The sequence below is a fragment of the Lynx rufus genome, unplaced genomic scaffold (genome assembly GCF_022079265.1).
Source record: "Lynx rufus isolate CCGP_SWC_20201006 ecotype Redwood Valley unplaced genomic scaffold, mLynRuf1.p SCAF_16, whole genome shotgun sequence".
Classification (NCBI taxonomy): domain Eukaryota; kingdom Metazoa; phylum Chordata; class Mammalia; order Carnivora; family Felidae; genus Lynx; species Lynx rufus.
The window spans coordinates 41,043,232-41,061,438 of NW_025814830.1; the positions used below are offsets into that span (position 1 = coordinate 41,043,232).

The window sequence follows — 18,207 nt, forward strand, 5'->3', positions numbered from 1 at the left end:
TGCTCTACATCTTAATCTGTTATAAAAATTGCTATATTTTTAATAGTTTGATTACCTTTCCCCATGTTTATGCTTTTTACTTTTCCTGTTTCTTTCACATGTGTTTCTCTTTGGTTGCAGTTAATGAGTTTTGCTTTTCAGAGTGAATACTTTTACCAACCAATAAAACAGTCTGCAAAGTGACTTCTAATATATATTTTGGTAAGGAAGGAATTAATGTTAGCTGTACCTGTGGGATGTAGGGCATTGATGACAGTATAGGTTTAGTATTTTCAGAATTGGAGATGTTTTTTATTTCCTTTTTTTCCCCCAGTCTTTTTCTATAACTCTCTTTCCCTTTCTCACTTATAACTTTCCCCCCTATAATTCTACCAATGATCCACAAAATGGAGATACTTTAAAATTTACTGTTAATGTGTTCTTCCTGTCCTAAGCATATCAGTAACTGATTATTCTAGTTTTTTGTTTGGCTGTCTTCACTTACAACATTTGTTAAAAAGAGGGGCACCTGAGTGGCTCAGTTGGTTGAGCACCCCTCTTGATTTCGTTTCAGGTCATGATCTCATAGTTCATGGGTTCGAGTCATGCATCAGGCTCTGCACTGACAGCGGGATTCTCTCTCTGGCCCTCCTCTGCTCACGTACTCGCTCTCTCTCAAAATAAATAAACTTAAGAAAAAAAGATATCCTGATGACAGTCAGATGTCATGGTATCCCTGAGAATCTTGCACCTGTTTTCCAACAGAATAATGTAGAGTAGAATTTGGTCCTGCATATATGTGTGTTTTTAGAATAATAATTTTTGAAGTGTCATATGAGCTAATTTAATGTTTATATACACATATTATTTGGGGATTTTTATTTTTTAGACTACAAAGACAGTTGGATCAACTCAACAAACATTAGAAAATATCTCTAACATAGCAGGAAATGGGTCTTTTTCATCATCATCATCTTCCCACTTACCTTCTGAAAATGAAAAGCAGCAGCAGATTCAGCCCAAGACCTACAACCCAGACACCCTGACAACTATCCAGACACAGGACATTTCACAGCCTGGTACCTTTCCAGCAGTTTCTGCTTCTAGTCAGCTGCCCAACAGTGATGCACTACTGCAGCCGGCTACACCATTTCAGACAAGAGACACTCAGTCCAGAGAAGTATTACAATCTGATGGCACAGTGGTTAATTTGTCACACCTGACTGAGTCATCCCAGCAACAGCAGCAGTCACCACTACAAGAACAAGCACAGACTTTACAGCAGCAGATGTCATCAAATATTTTCCCATCCCCAAACAGCGTGAGTCAGCTACAGAATACGATTCAGCATTTGCAAGCCGGGAGTTTTACGGGCAGTACTGCTAGTGGCAGCAGTGGAAATGTTGACTTGGTCCAGCAAGTTTTAGAGGCACAACAACAGTTATCTTCAGTTTTGTTTTCTGCTCCAGATGGTAATGAGAATGTTCAAGAACAGCTTAGCGCAGACATTTTTCAACAAGTCAGTCAAATTCAAAACAGCGTAAGCCCTGGAATGTTCTCCTCAACAGAGCCAACAGTCCATACTAGACCAGATAATTTAATAGCTGGAAGAGCCGAAAGTGTTCACCCACAGAGCGAAAACACATTATCCAATCAGCAACAGCAACAACAGCAGCAGCAAGTGATGGAATCATCGGCTGCAATGGTGATGGAGATGCAACAGAGTATCTGTCAGGCAGCTGCCCAGATTCAGTCGGAGTTATTTCCTTCACCGGCTTCAGCAAATGGAAACCTTCAGCAATCTCCAGTTTACCAGCAGACCTCTCACATGATGAGCGCATTATCTACCAACGAAGACATGCAAATGCAGTGCGAATTGTTCTCTTCTCCCCCTGCAGTTTCTGGAAATGAAACTACTACAACCACCACGCAGCAGGTTGCCACCCCTGGCACTACCATGTTTCAGACATCAAGTTCAGGAGATGGAGAAGAGACTGGAGCACAAGCCAAGCAGATTCAGAACAGTGTCTTTCAGACCATGGTCCAAATGCAACATAGTGGGGACAGTCAACCTCAAGTAAACCTTTTCTCATCTACGAAAAGTATGATGGGTGTTCAGAATAATGGTACTCAGCAACAAGGTAATGGTTTATTCCAGCAAAGTAATGAGATGATGTCCCTCCAATCTGGGAATTTTTTGCAGCAGTCTTCTCATTCACAGGCTCCACTTTTTCATCCCCAAAATCCTATTGCTGATGCTCAGAACCTTTCCCAGGAAACTCAAGGTTCTATTTTTCATAGCCCAAGTCCTATTGTTCACAGTCAGACTTCTACAACGTCCTCGGAACAAATGCAGCCTCCGATGTTTCACTCGCAAAGTACCATGGCTGTGCTACAGGGCTCTTCTGTTCCTCAAGACCAGCAGTCAGCCAACATATTTCTTTCCCAGAGTCCAATGAATAATCTTCAAAGTAACACCGTAGCCCAAGAAGAACAGATTTCATTTTTTGCAGCTCAGAACTCAATTTCTCCGCTTCAGTCCACATCTAACACTGAGCAGCAAGCTGCTTTTCAACAGCAGGCTCCAATATCACACATCCAGACCCCTATGCTTTCCCAGGAACAGGCCCAACCCTCCCAGCAAGGTATATTTCAGCCTCAGGTGTCCCTGGGCTCCCTTCCTCCAAATCCAATGCCTCAAAACCAACAAGGAACAATTTTCCAGTCACAGCACTCAATGGTTGCTATCCAGAGTAACTCTCCATCCCAGGAACAGCAGCAGCAGCAACAGCAGCAGCAGCAGCAGCAGCAGCAGCAACAACAGCAGAGCATTTTATTCAGTAATCAGAACACCATGGCTACAATGGCATCTCAGAAGCAGCCACCGCCAAACATGATATTCAACCCAAGTCCAAACGCGCTGGCTAACCAGGAGCAACAGAATCAGTCCATCTTTCACCAACAAAATAATATGGCCCCCATGAACCAAGAGCAGCAGCCCATGCAATTTCAGAACCAGCCTACAGTTTCCTCTCTTCAGAACCCAGGTCCTGCCCAGTCTGAGTCGCCACAGACTTCCTTGTTCCATAGCTCTCCTCAGATTCAGTTAGTCCAAGGGTCACCCAGTTCTCAAGAGCAGCAAGTAACACTGTTCCTCTCTCCAGCATCCATGTCTGCTTTGCAGACCAGTATGAACCAACAAGACATGCAGCAGTCTCCTCTTTATTCCCCTCAGAACAACATGCCTGGAATCCAAGGAGCCACATCTTCACCTCAACCACAGGCTACTTTATTTCACAACACTACTGGAGGCACAATGAACCAACTACAGAATTCTCCTGGCTCATCTCAACAGACTTCAGGAATGTTCTTATTTGGCATTCAAAATAGTAAGAAACTCTAATTTTATTTCTTAAATGTTAGTGGCTGAGATGGTAGTTAGTCAGATTGTAGTTAGAACTGAGTTCAATCCCAGCCATACCACTTACATACTGTGAGATCTTAGAGAAGTTATTTGACCTGCAGGAGCTTCAATTTCCACAGCTAAATGTTGGTAATAATTATATACTTGAAAAGGATATTGGGAGGACTAAATATGGTAATGAATATAAATGAATGTGTTTACCATTTTAAGCTGTAAACTTGAAAGGAAAATGAAGTAAGAATGACAGAAAATATCTCTGCCAATTAAACTAAGTAGTTTCCAAGGAGGTTAACCCATCGTTAATGTTTACATACCAAGGAAAGCATGTAGGACTTACTTATGATGCTAACTAAGCAAAGTTGTATTTTTATACTGCTTTGAGTAAACCTGGGATGAATTCCAGTACTGTTCGGTAAAAACCGTTTTGGAGGGCTATCAGTTGCCTCACTTCTAGTTCTATACACAATAGTGAATTTCCCCCAACAACTAATAAATATCTTCTTATGAACCTTAACAGAAAGTAACTAATCAAGTAGCTTCTCTATTTTAAATATTTCTGCAGACTGTAGTCAGCTTTTAACTTCTGGACCAGCTACATTGCCAGATCAGTTGATGGCCATAAGTCAGCCAGGCCAACCACAGAATGAGGGCCAGCCACCTGTGACAACACTTCTTTCTCAGCAAATGCCAGAGAGTTCTTCACTAACGTCCTCTATAAACACCAACCAGAACATTGAAAAGATTGATTTGCTTGTTTCATTGCAAAACCAAGGGAACAACTTGACTGGCACCTTTTAACTGGATAAGTAAGTATTGCATTTTGGTTTCTTTTTTATTGAAAAGCATCAATAAATTTTATTATTCTTATCAGATTTAGGTTTAAGTAATAACACTTTTTAGACCCTACTCTTTTGAAATACGGCTTTCTCACAAGATGGTATTTTTAGGGACACTTGGGTGGTCCATCTCTTGATTTTAGCTCGGGTCATGATCTCACGGGCTTGTGAGATCGAGCCCCACATCAGGCTCTGTGCTGACAGAGTGGGACCTGCTTGAGATTCCCTCCCCTCTCTCTCTCTCTGCCTCTCTCTCTCTCTCTCTCTCTCTCTCAAAATAAAATGTAAGATGATACTTTTTAAATCTGAATAAATTATTCTGGATGATAGTTTGTGGTCATAGTATTGATGCTAGGCAATCCTTTTGGTTCTAAGTTTCTTCACCACGGAATGACAGAACACCTGATCAATGTACTATTGATTGGATATAATTAAGTCTTATTTCTCCCTTCCTCAAGAAATAAATACTGAGTCAGGAAAGTGTGTGGAAGTATAAATATGATGCAGTATCATTTATAGTATTGTAATATACTTTGGAATCTTTCAGGGTAACAGGAAGTTTATAATCTTGTTCCCTCCTTAGTGAGTTATATTCAACTTCTTCTTCTTTTTTAGAAATTCCATGAAGAAAATTCTGATTCCAAGATGTCCTGAGATCATGTGATTCCATGAGGATTTTTGAACTGTTACTTTAAAAACAAAACAAAGTATGAAAAACTGTGATTGAGTAAATGGATAGATTTTACTCTTACTGCAAAAAAGCACACCTGTGCTGCCTGTTGCAGTGATTAGCCACCGTTGTTAACATCTTAATATTTTATATTCCTAATAACAGTGATGACTGAGAATCTATTTGAGTTTCCAGCTGACAGAATTAATTGTTGCTATTTTCCTAGGCGCTATTTCTTTGAAAGTATAGTTCAAATTCAAAAGCTGGACTGCTCAGTTATTATTGCTATTAGAAAATAGTTCATATTGTCATGTTTACTTTTGTTCTTCATTCATATTTTCTTACCTGCATTGTTTTAGTCAAGTAATGGCTTTTGAAAAAGGAAAGTTCAAATAGTAACTAAAAGTAAGGCTGTGGTTTTCCAATATAAAAAGCACAGCTATTGGCCAAAATGAAGGAATCTTTTTTCAGTTTTTATGGAGAAACTGAAGGGGTAACATTCTGACAAGTTAACTGTAGTAAGAGCTCTACACAGATAAGAGGCCTCTTTATTACAAAGGCAGACAACACACAATCTAGGAACAGCTGAAATGCTATTGATTTTATTTTCCAGAGAGTTGTTCATTCTCTGTGTTTCTGTTAAGGGTTTTAGCCATACCTGTGCAGAGAAGAATAATTATCTTGCTCTATCAAAAAAATGAAGGGGTTAATACATGGTAAATTGTGTTCTGATATCCTCCTATAGCAGTTAAAACTGACAGAGCAACTTCAGTCTGTTTTCTTCTTATCCCCGTCTTGGACCGGTGTTCCCTTTTTATGTTCATTTTTATTATTCTCCCCCTCTTCTTCACTTTATTTTAGACAATTACTAATATACTACGAGCTTTGTGACCCTGTAGCAACTTAAAGGGAAAGGCCGCTTTGGTCTGGGGTAACCCAGCAACTCCTGCAGCACAGGCAGGGTGGGGGGCCACTCTTTTAGGAGTGAGGGGAGCTGATTCCTGAGAAACAAGAAACAATGCATTTTTTCCCCATGAACGGTGCTGTCCTGAAGTCTTCAAATTGTTCCCTCTAATAGGAAACAGTGTACATTTTAATTTAAAAAAAAAAAAAAAAGCAAACTAAAATTTCTTGAAACATCACTTCTCCCTAAACTGCAGTGAGTGTAATTCACTTGTCACCTCAGTGCTTTACAGTTTGAAGTGGTCACTTATCTGATGGTTCCCACAAGCCTTAGGCTTTACAGGGTCATATCATTGACTTAAAATGAAGAATTAACTTGTGTTACGTCTCTAGAGAGCAAAATTACACACTCCAGAATTTGCAGTTGCAGTTGTAGCATTAGTTACACAGTTTTGGGTGTTCTTGCCACCCATGGGATGCCTGCTTCTCACGACAACCTGTCGTTTGGGCACGTGCTTACGTCTCGTTTTCCTTTTGGCATGTAGAAAGCTGTTTATACAGTTTAAGGCCAAATTGTGTGTGGCTTCTATATGTAGATAAGATGTTTTGGTATTCATGTCTGTTTCATTTATTTTTATTAAGTGTACAAAAAAAATAGCCTGTTAATTATTTGTTGAAGGCTACTTTTCTGTTGTGTTTTTTTTTTTTAATTTGTTTTCTATCCTATACATTTAGTTGAACTTTGTGGAATTGTGGTGTTGGTTTTGTTTATACAGCCAGATTTTTTCCCCCTTTTTGTGGTCCTCCTTAGTTCTTTGAATGTGCTCTTCTCCTAATTTGTTTTTTCTCTTTGTTCTTATATATTCTTCCCTCCACCCTGACCCTTTCTTTCTTTCTCTCTCTGATTGAGAGGCATTGAATTACGTTTTCAGTAGTACAGGCTTCTTGCCGATATGAAGGGAACTTTTCAGAAAGAGACCTACTCTGGGTCATTTACTTTTGAATACAGTTTTCAATCGTTCAAGTTTTGGATGGTTTATATCTAATGTGTGTTTCATTTTTTTGGAAAGCTATATTTTGTATTTAGGAAATGGTATACTATTTTGCTATTTGTACTGAGTGAGTACATTGGCATAAATATAGAAATTTATATATATACATATATATAAACTATTCTTTTTTTGCCACACATTTTTGTGGTAAATTTGTGAGTTTGTCTGATGTTCTACCACAACGTGGCGTCTGATAACAGTGAGGGGGGGTTTGTTATGTCTTTATTGAGTATTTAAGTATCTTTTGAAACAAATGACCTGTTCATCTGTGGCCATTCCATCAGGCAGTTCCTTGATGTTATTAGTGGGCTAAAGGCAGCTTACTGTGTGTTTGCTGGATCTTTCACTCAGCAAAATGTTAGAGTAAGGAAACCCATCAGGCAATTGTGTCAGATGGTGTTTCATGAGAATGAGCCATTCAGTCTTTGCTCACTATATATTTAATATTTTATTGTTGTTATTGTTATTATTAATTGGCTTTCTGTATTCTATGCCTTTTATTTATAATAACACTAAAAAAAACCACAAACCATGTTTGTAATTTTAATAACGTTTTCCCCATCTTGTAATATCCAGAGCTACTTTATAGATTCTCTGAACCAAAAGCATTTTCCTCAATAGATCATCTCTCCCCACCGCATCAGGGAAAATTACCCAATATAGTTCAGGTTATGAGAAGGACCAGCCACACAATCCAGTGCTTCAGTTTTAACATGTAAAACTCTAACTGCAGAGGTATAAAGAGGTATAAAGAGCTTACCCAGCAGGTATAAAAATAAGAAGTAGAAATAAAATACTGTAAGTTTATTTCTGAGTTTTCTGACTTTTTTTCTAAGAGATTACACAGGAGACTCAGGAAGTCTATTTGCTCACCAAGTTTCAACTAGAATGTTTCTTAGCACTGCTCTGTGGATGAAGTGGTGGCAAGAAGACTGGCTTGTGTGCTGACTTCTGTTCTGTTGTTTCGCAAGAGGCTTATCATCGTAAAATGCTGATCGCCAATGCCAAGTTACCAGGGACCAATTTTCTGTTTTATAGTATCTAAGTTTAGAACAGAACATACACCTGAACTGTAGTGGCTTGATTGGATGGAGGCAGAAAACCCAAATTTTATTTTCATAAATTTTGTGGTTATTTATACAAGGGCTGTGCTATGCTACCACATTCTTATTCAATAATGATGGATATTTTTTTTAACATCGTTAAATGTTCCCTACCCCTAAAGGTCACTGTTAAGTACAGCATTCTGACTATTTGGTTACAAAAGACATTTGTCTTCTTACTGAAGAGTTAGCTCAGTGGTCAGTGGTTGATACGTGTGCTAATAATACAATTTCCAGATTAATGTTACAAATAATAGCGATCTATGAGAGAGACTCCATGAGCCAGCAAAGGCCTTGGAAGCAACAATTTATTAAATTTATTTATGGCAGAAGGACCTAAATAAACTCTGAACTTTTTTTAGTCCTTTATATTGTTATATTCAGTTGCTCTTGCTTTTAGCAAATCACCTTAATGCTTGGAGCTTATCTTTCTGTGTGTGTGTGTATGTGTGTGTTATTCCTTATTGTCATTCCATGATATATCCACACCAACAGGGGAGAAGACAACTAGAAATCATATTTGCCTCAGAGCTTTATCATGTTACCTTTGTAATTAGAGCAGCCAATGCAAATCAGTTTTTGCCAGACTCTCTGGAACAGGTTTTTAAAGGGCTTTATTTATTATAAAAAGCAGAATTAATGAGGGACCCCCCCCTTTCTTCCTTTCTTTTTGTGGTAATTTTGTCTATGCTGTAGTTGAGAATTTCATTATAGTGCATTTCTTACCCATCAGAACTTCAGTTAATCTGCCTAGGAAAAATAATGTCAAAGCAAATGAGAAAAAAGTTCTATCTGAGTCCCCCTAGAACTAAAGTAATAATTCTTTTTGGCCATCTAAACTGTTTTGGACACTTGTTTTAGAAGAGTGAAATCTGTTTAGACAGATCAAAAATTAAAGACCAGAATTAAATGCTTTAATAATCAAAGTCTCACATTAAACGTGACTTATAAATACTCACTAGGAGTAATTTGAGAATTATTCATCATTCTGATGAAAATTTCTGTTCTAAGATTTATTAATTTTTTTTCTAATTAATTGAAAACTTGATGAGGTCTGTTAGCTTTAGTTTCAAAAAGTTTCAAAAAACTTTTTTGACAAAAAAGTTATGACCACAGGCTTCATCCCTAACCTGTACAGCCATGTTCTGTCTGCACACCTTACTTATTTGGAGGGACTCCATGAAGACAAAGACTGTATAGTTCAGCAGCTCTATTAGGAAAAAAACTCAGAGCACATTCCCTACTAAGTTAGGTATATCCATATTAAAAAGAGGTTTTCTCCTCCGCTTATTTGTGTCACTAGAGCTAAATCGTGGACATAATGTTCACAATGCAGTAAATATCAGAGTAATTCCTATAGTATCATTTGTGAATTGCCTCAGTACTCTAATTAATTCTTTAATTCCCATTTATTTTCATGCCATTCTAGCCTCATTCATTAATAAAATTCTATTTTTACTCCACTATCTCTCTCAGAAAAAAATTTTTAATTAATATTTTATATCTAGACTAAATGCATATGGAAAAGTGCCTTTCTACCATAATAGTGCCCCTTTCTTGTAATTTCATTTTTCACTATTGCCAAAAACAAATAAATTATTTCAGTAGGCCCCATCTTTCAATTATTTCATTTAGCATTCTTTTCTCCATTTTCTAACACCAGAGAAAACAGCTTCATAAGTCTCTCCCTTTGGCATAAGAGTAACAGAGAGATACATTGCTAGAATTGTTCCTTTGGGGGAGGGTAAATAATAGATTATAGAATTAGGGGCGCCTGGGTGGCCCAGTCGCTTAAGCGCCAACTGTGGCTCAGGTCATGATCTCACAGTTCATAAGATCCAAGCCCTCCATCGGGCTCTGTGCTGACAGCTCAGAGCCTGAAGCCTGCTTCGGATTCTGTGACTCCCTCTCTCTCTCTCTGTCCCTCCCCTGCTCGCACTCTGTCTCTGAAAAATAAAATAAACATTAGAGTTACAGTGTTGAGGCTTTGTATAAATTATCTAAATTTGACTTCATCTCGACCAACTAATGATAGGTCTTATCTGAATGCCAATGAAAATTTTACTGTCTGTGAGACTCCATGCACACAAATGTTTGTAGTTAAATTTCAGGAAGGAAGTATTTAAAACATCTTCTCTCGGGGCGCCTGGGTGGCGCAGTCGGTTAAGCGTCCGACTTCAGCCAGGTCACGATCTCGCGCTCCGTGAGTTCGAGCCCCGCGTCGGGCTCTGGGCTGATGGCTCAGAGCCTGGAGCCTGTTTCCGATTCTGTGTCTCCCTCTCTCTCTGCCCCTCCCCCGTTCATGCTCTGTCTCTCTCTGTCCCAAAAATAAATAAACGTTGAAAAAAAAAAATTTTAAAAAAAAAACATCTTCTCTCATCTTACTTAGATAAAAATAAATCACTGACACAAAATTTAGATAAAACCTGGTAAAGTCCATTTTTCTAACTAGACAACGCCATGGAATTCGTCGTAGTGCACTTCTTGCCTATCAGAACCTTTGTAATCTCTATGAAGAATAGTGTCAAAGAAAATGAAGAAGTTATATTGGAATCCCTCTAGAACAAAGGTAATAATTCCTTTCAACAAGATACAGTTGGATTGACTGTCCCTCTGGTTTTGTTATTTTGCCTCTGTCCTGGCTCCTGGCTGCAGTGGTGGTGCTGAAAGAGAGGGCATCACAGCGGTAGCTTTGGGATAGAGCTTCTTTCCCCCCTGGGTATTTCTCTGACTTAGTGGCACTGAAAACTGCAGGCTTTTATGCAATATTCTTAATACCCTAATGATATTATGCACTTTAATCATTCCAAAGAAGTCAAGAATGCTGTATAGTGATGATTCCTTCTTAATGAATACATCTTAACTATTTGTATCCCTTTTTATTTTGGATAGTCAGCTTGGTGTAAGTGTTCTGTGAATATTTTCTAAAATGACTGTATCGTAGGACTTAAGACTTTGAAATGTGATTGACTATGTGGAGAAATGATTACACTTCAGCAAACCATTTTAGAAATATTAATGTTCAGCTTGCTAATGTATATGTTTGAGACTTAATTAAAATCAGCCCTCTTCCAGTATTTTGTGTTTTGTCTGTGAGAACATTGTAGTGTATAGTTTTTTACATATAGAGTGTAACCAGTGGTTTTCAAAATATGGTCCTCAGCCCACCAGCCAGCATCAGTATCACTTGGGAACTAGGTAGAAATGCACATTCTGGAGCCCTGTCATAGACATACTGAATCAGAAACTTTGGAATGGGGCCTAGCAATCTGTGTTTTAACAAGCCCTCCAGGTAATTCTGATGTATGCTCAAGCGTGAAAACCACTGGTGTAAATGGTATACAGTAAGATCTAGAAAGGTTTTTCCCCCTGCTCATACAAATAGTTATATATTGTTCTTTATGTAAATTCAGCTTAACCTGGTTATCCGTAATCATTTATTGGCAATGATAAGTTATTCTTAGTACTGCCTATAGAAATATAGTATATTCTATATACATATACACTTAGTCTAGTTATTGATAATTCAGTTAACTTAGTTTGGCATTTTCCTACCATTTACTAAAAAGTTTACATTAAATGACTGATTTAAATATATAGGTGCAATCTTCTATATTTCTTTTAATTGTTATGACATTTAAGTAGCTAAAACAATTGACGGGTGCTACAGTCTCCTGTTTATCCATAAAATGGGTACCTTGTGGGCAGTGATAACACAAGCTTTCTTTTCATTGCCTCTTACTTTACCAGCAGACCACAATTTTGGTCTGGCTAGACCAACTCTCGGAACATCATTCCTTGTATTTATATTTGTATCTGAGATATTAAATAAGATGGCTGGCCAGGTCAACATAGCACCTTATTTAATTTCTTTTTTAAATCAATAAAACTTATTTAAAAGTAGCTTGGTTTGTATGAGAACTGATGCAGTAGAGATATAGCTATCCTTGGAACTTACGCTTCAGACACGCATTATTTACTAAAATAAATATTGGACAAGACAGTGCATTATTAATCTGGGCATTTCTCCCTTCCCAATTATATGCCTCATGGTAAATATAAACTAACAAGATAAGTAGATTTATTTGTTCATTTTAATTTCGTGTGTAATTTAGTACCTCCATAATTGCTGTAATCTTCCTTCCACTGTTTACAAATCACCAATTAATTAACTCATGGAAGAAAAAAATGCACACTCAAATTAAAAATAATTGTATATTCACTTTATAAAAATCACCACTGCTGTCTTTGCTTAACACTAGCAGTGGAAGTGTAAGTGGCTTACTCTACAAACCTTGGTGCTGGCAACACTTAGGCAAACTGTGGGGAGATGCTCTAGGTACATTCCTCCTTTTGTGTTCCCTTTCCCCTCTTCCCCAGTTGATTGCATATATGTATTCCTGTGCCCAAAGAATTCTATCATGGTTCTATTTGACTCCAACTTGTAGTGTCTCTTTTAGAAGCCCCATTTTTAGCCATATTATCCCTGTTCTTTTTCTTCCCCAGAAGAAATTTGGTGTGAAATAGTTTATAGAGTTTGCTTATTATTTTACCTAATGAACCTCAGGACAACACGCACACACATAAACATACACACACACCATCTCAGATGTTTGAGGGTGGCTTTGGAATCAAACTAATGAGTCCAATGAAGAACTGTCCTGCACTGAAGGGTTTATGACTTTGGTAGCTACAAACTGATTCCAGTGACATTGAGTTAATTTCTTTTGAGCTAATGAATGTATCTGCTTGCCTTGTTTCCTTCTAATTGATAAGCTCCAAGTAGTTGCTACTCTTTTTGGACAATTTTACTGAGTTTTATTCACTTCTTTTATTAGTCTTTTAATTTAACATATTGCACATATTTCATTAACCCATTCTCAAGTGGTTTAGCTACCATTCTGCCATTAAATTTTTTTAATTTAATTTTATTTGCTTGAGCACACTGATCAACCACTGAACTGCCTTCTTCCATTGTCCTGCAATGAAATAAGGATTACATTTTTGTGTATATGGCTTTCATAGTTGAGATTTCAGAGCACTGACACCAGATATTTTCAGTTTGTTCTCTGGGGGAATTTCATTTGCATCTATGTTTTTAGCTATCTGTGATAACTTGTTAAATATTAAAAAGATATTTTGCTTCTATTGGAACATTTGTATACTCGCAACTATATTTCTGTAAACAGCTGCAGTCAGAAATAAAACATTGAAAGTTTTCATTTTGCGGTGAGTAGCTGTCGTTTTTTCCTCAGACTTTGTGAATGAATTCATACCCGTGAATGTCAGTGTTGAGCAGCATGAGCCTATGGCTGAAATTATAAAATCATTAAGAAAAGGTATGAGGGGCGCCTGGGTGGCGCAGTCAGTTAAGCGTCCGACTTCAGCCAGGTCACGATCTCGCGGTCCGTGAGTTCGAGCCCCGCGTCAGGCTCTGGGCTGATGGCTCAGAGCCTGGAGCCTGTTTCCGATTCTGTGTCTCCCTCTCTCTCTGCCCCTCCCCCGTTCATGCTCTGTCTCTCTCTGTCCCAAAAATAAATAAACGTTGAAAAAAAAAATTAAAAAAAAAAAAAAAAAGGAAAAGGTATGAAATATAGTTGGATTTGGAGCAATTACTTTGTGCCTCCTGTTTTGCCAGGCAGTGTCGTAGCATCTAGTGTGGTAGCAAATCATGTAGCATAAAGGTGCTTTTGCTGAAAACCAGATCTCCCCAGCCCTCAGCCTCAGTCCCACACCCAGAGGCATTCTCTTTTTGTTCTTTCGTCTGTTATTTCCACATATATCAGTTGGTGTTTACCAAAATGTATATATAACATATCACTAGTGGTATTCAAAATGTTACATGAGTAGACATATATGTCTTTGCGTGTTAGAAAAACATATATCCACCTACTAGACTGCAGGGAAATGTAAGTGACATTAAAGACAAATATTAAATACTAATACAGATGGAACATGGATATCATGAATTTGATCTATAAATAACTGAAGCTTAAGAAGCCCTGCTTTCAACAGTATGCTTATATCTTCTCATCACATATAGACTTTGCCTGTTGATTCTGTGAAGGTGACTGAATTTTTAACATACCCAAATGTATACACATACATGAGTTGTCATTTTAGGAGGCTATATATTTCTTAACAATGCTACCATTGTTCTATATGTATTTAAAAGTTGTCTTCTGGGGGGTGCCTCAGTGGCTCAGTCTTAAGCATCCAACTCTTGATCTCAGCTTAGATCTTGATTTCACAGTCATGAGTTCAAGCCCCTCATTGGACTCCACTGGGTGTGAAACCTGCTTTAAAAAAAAAAAAATGTTGTCTTTTGGCATTTATTGACTTCAACAGCACTGGAAAGGAGTGATAACCAAATGAAATTTATTAAGTATAAATGTCAAAAATACTTGGGTCCAAAAAAGTGCCTTTGTGGGCAAAACACTGATGTGACGATGGGACTGTAAGTGGCTGCAACCTGGCTTACATAATTCAAGGTACAGTGTCCACAGCAAGGGAGGTGGTTGTCCCGCTTTACTCCGAGCTGGTGAGAGTACTACTCTCTCATATTGTAAGGAGCAAACACATTCTCAGCAGCCATGTAATCAGGCCTGTAACAGAATTGGAACATCATTCATCCCTGCTCAGGACACAACAGGGACTCTGGAAATATACAAGTAGCTACAGTTTCTCGACCGCAACACTTAATGATCTTGTTCTCAAGAAGAGGTATTGATTGCTACCCCTGTGCTCTATTGCGTGGCACCATCGTCCCTGCTTCTATGGAGGCAATAGAATACAGTTTTTAAAAGCCTGGGTTCAGGTTACCTGGGTGGCTCAGTCGGTTGAGCATCTGACTCTTGATTTTTGGCTCAGGTCATGATCCCAGGGTTGTGGGATCGAACCCCGCATCAGGCTCCACTCTGAGCGTGAAGCCTGCTTAAGATTCTTTCTTTCTCTCTGCCCCTCTCCCCCACTTGTGCTCACTCTCTCTCTCTCTGTCTCTCTCTGTCTCTCTCTCTAAAATAAAAATAAATTAATAAAAGCATAAGCTCTTGAGTTTGCCCACCTGAGTGAGTTCTGGTTCCTACACATGCCATTTAACCTCTCCATTTCTCAATCTCCTTATTTATAAAGTAGAAACAAATGCAAAACCTCTTAGGGCTATTGCAAAAACTAAGTAAATTAAGTCATGTAAAATTGCTTAGTTCCTGGTACACAGTAAGTACGTTGTTTTAGTATTTCTAGTCCTGACACTACTTAGCTCTTCTGTCCCATGTGTACTAGATCCCATAAGCTTTGGCTTTTTCAAAGACCTCTTCCTTTAATTGTCCTTTCTCCAGGATCAAAACCTTTCCTCTCTGAGTCCTTCCTACTGGCATGTAAATGTGCTATAATGTCCCTTATCTCTTAAAAAATCAAATAACTTTCTTTGACCACACACCCCCGACCCTACACACACACACACACACACACACAGTTTCCACTTCCTCTTCTTCCATTCTCTCTTGAACCCATTCCAATCAGGCTTTCATCAAACCAGTCTCCTGAAATATCTCTTGTCAAAGTCACCAGTGGCCTCCACATGGCTATATGCAAAGGTCAATTCTCAGATCTAGCTTACTTGGCTTAGTAGTATTGGACACACTTGATCACTCCGTATTTGAAACACTCTCTTCACTTAGCTTTCAGGACCCCACACTCAGCTCTCCTGCTTATTTTTCATTCTCATCTTCCTGACCTAACACTGGAGAGAACTAGAAGTCAATTACCAGATCTCTTCTCTATCGTAATTCATTTCCCAGGTAATGTCATCTGTGACATTGCTTTATATAATATCTATATGTTGAAGATTTCCAGATGTGTACCTCCTACCATAATGTCTCCCCTAACACCAGGTCTTTTTAAAAAATTTATTTCAGAGAGAGAGAATCTCAAGCAGGCTCCATGCGCAGCGCAGAGCCCGACATGGGGCTCAATCCCATGATCCTGGGACCATGACCTGAGCTGAAATCAAGAGTCAGCCGCTCAAATAAGCCACCCAGACACCCTTCTATTACAGTCTTAATAGACATCCCTCTCAAACATAAAATGTCTGAAATCAGATTTTGATTCCACCCTTCCTGATCCCAGCTTCTTCCCCGAATATGCTTTCCAGATTCTTGCTCACCTTAGCAAATGGTATGTATCCAACCTTGTAAATACATTCACTTCTTGAGACACGTGACTCAGTCGGTAGAGCATGCAACTCTTGATCATGGGGTTGTGAGTTCGAGCCCTATGTTGGGTTTGGAGACTACTTAAAATCTCTTTTAAAAATGAATAAATACATGCACTTCTCCACACCTCTATTGCTGTCACCCTGGTCCAAAGCATTTATTGACTAGTCACATTGTGCCACAATTCTCCATGCTTCCATCATTGCCTTACGCTTGGCTCCTCACCTACCAGCCAAACAGGAGTCAGATTATGCTATATCTCAGCCCAAAACTCTTCATGACTTCCTATCTTTATATTCTTACAGCACTTACGAGGCTCCGTCTCCAGTCCCAGCTGTGTCTCTGGCCTAGCCCTCTCTCCCCTGCTCTGCTGTAGCCACTAAAGTCCTCTCTTTTCCTGTTATGCGTGTTCCTGCCTCAGGGATTTGCACTCTGACGTCACTTCTGCCCGGAGTGCCTCCCTTCAGGCATCTACATCTCTCTCGCTTTATCAGGTATTTGCTCAAATGTAGCCTTACTGGGGAGGTCTTTCTTGATCGGCCAGTGTAAAACAAAACTCCCCATATCCTGTCTCTCTCTTACCCTGCTCTTTCTTCCTAGCATTTATCACCACCCGACATGACTGTTCTGTCATTCTTCCCTCGAATGCAAACTCCATGAGGTGCTTGGTTTTGTTCATTGCTCTGTTCCCCGTGCCTAGAAGAGTATCTGGGCCTTTGACTGGGTAAATCAACAAATCAGGCAAATCACAATAAATACTGCCCTTTGGCATTTGTTTACTGAATTCTAGGTTTTTCTTGGTTTCTGTAACATTCTTTTCTGGGTCTCTTTAAATATCCCTTCGGTTCCCTGAGATGATCTCAATATGTTGTTCCATTACCGTTCAGTATGAAGCAGCCCTGTTGGGAGAGCTCTCGTTCAAGGCTCCTGGCCTTAATTTATTATTGCAGGCTCTGATCCCATCTTCCCAAGTCATCGATTCCACTTTGCCTGTATGCCTCACCTCCATCACTAGCTTCGCTGAAACCAATAAGCCTGGATCTTTGTACAAATGGGTTTTATTGATTTCATCTGGAACTTTCAGAAATTTACACAAAATTGCAGCGAGCAGGAAGGCAACAAGATATTTTCAAGCTGAAGCACCCAGCCATCTGCCATTAAGTATATTGTGGCCGGGGGGGGGGGGGCGGAATTACCCAATTGCCTGTCAGCATCTGGCACAGGAGGGTCTCCGGCCTGCCGCCCTCGTTTCCTTGGCAGGTACAGGACCTGTTCCCAGTTCCAGGCAACCTTGGTTTGCAAAACCCCTCGTGTTTCCTTTCAACGCACCACCAGAGGGCGGCCTTTCATCATATTCTACTTGAATTATACCGCCAGTGAGTCAGTCACACTTCAATCATTTCAAAGGGAAGTTAGAATATTATGCCAAAATTGTTCAAAGTTAATGAAACTCTAGGATTACAGTGTTATCCCCAAAACTGTGGAACCAAACGCTTCCAAAAGGAAAGTCATCAGGTCAACAATGACAGAGAAGAAACCCTTCCAGAATGTGATGTAGCTCAGAAACAAAGTAGTGTTTGTAGAAGGCTGCTGTTAAGTATTGGGAGCAACTATTTCTTGAATTCATTCATAGCGGCAGATGTGGCGTATAGATATGTTGGTTTATTTTCCTGCAGACATGAAATTAAAAGATTGAGGTAAAGAAGAGAGTTTTACTGTCTTTTCATCGGAAGGTATCGGTGTGTGCTGTGTATAAAGAACAACAGGCGAAGCAAGAGTAACACACACATTAGGCATATTAGTCACTGCGTAGTAATCAAAACCAGTATCATCCTGTGCCATAAACAAGCACAGATTAGTAACTACTAAACAAGTCCCTTGTGTCAGATTCAGTCATTTCTTTCTCAGAGCAATTAATTCCCTTTTGTCATAAACCACAGAGAGGGCAATTAAAAGAAAAATGTATCATTGAGGAGTTGGATACTCTCCAGCCAGATTTAGCCCTAAAAATGGATCCCTAAAAAGAG

At 39.1% G+C, this 18,207-nt stretch overlaps 1 protein-coding gene across 8 annotated transcripts in view; it reads left to right on the plus strand.

The window, feature by feature from the left end:
• NFAT5 (nuclear factor of activated T cells 5) overlaps positions 1 to 17,337 on the plus strand; it is a 122,069-nt gene extending 104,732 nt beyond the window's left edge. For 7 of the 8 annotated variants that reach the window (XM_047078673.1, XM_047078671.1, XM_047078675.1 and 4 more), the window contains 3 exons: positions 869 to 3,368; positions 3,966 to 4,209; positions 4,855 to 7,592. In XM_047078673.1, the coding sequence (XP_046934629.1) occupies positions 869 to 3,368; positions 3,966 to 4,201 (2,736 nt within the window). In that variant the 3' untranslated portion in view covers positions 4,202 to 4,209; positions 4,855 to 7,592. Of the gene's footprint in view, positions 1 to 868; positions 3,369 to 3,965; positions 4,210 to 4,854; positions 7,593 to 17,130 lie in introns of those variants that run through there. The other variant, XM_047078672.1, reaches the window with a different exon arrangement.
• The last annotated feature ends 870 nt before the right edge of the window (positions 17,338 to 18,207 follow it).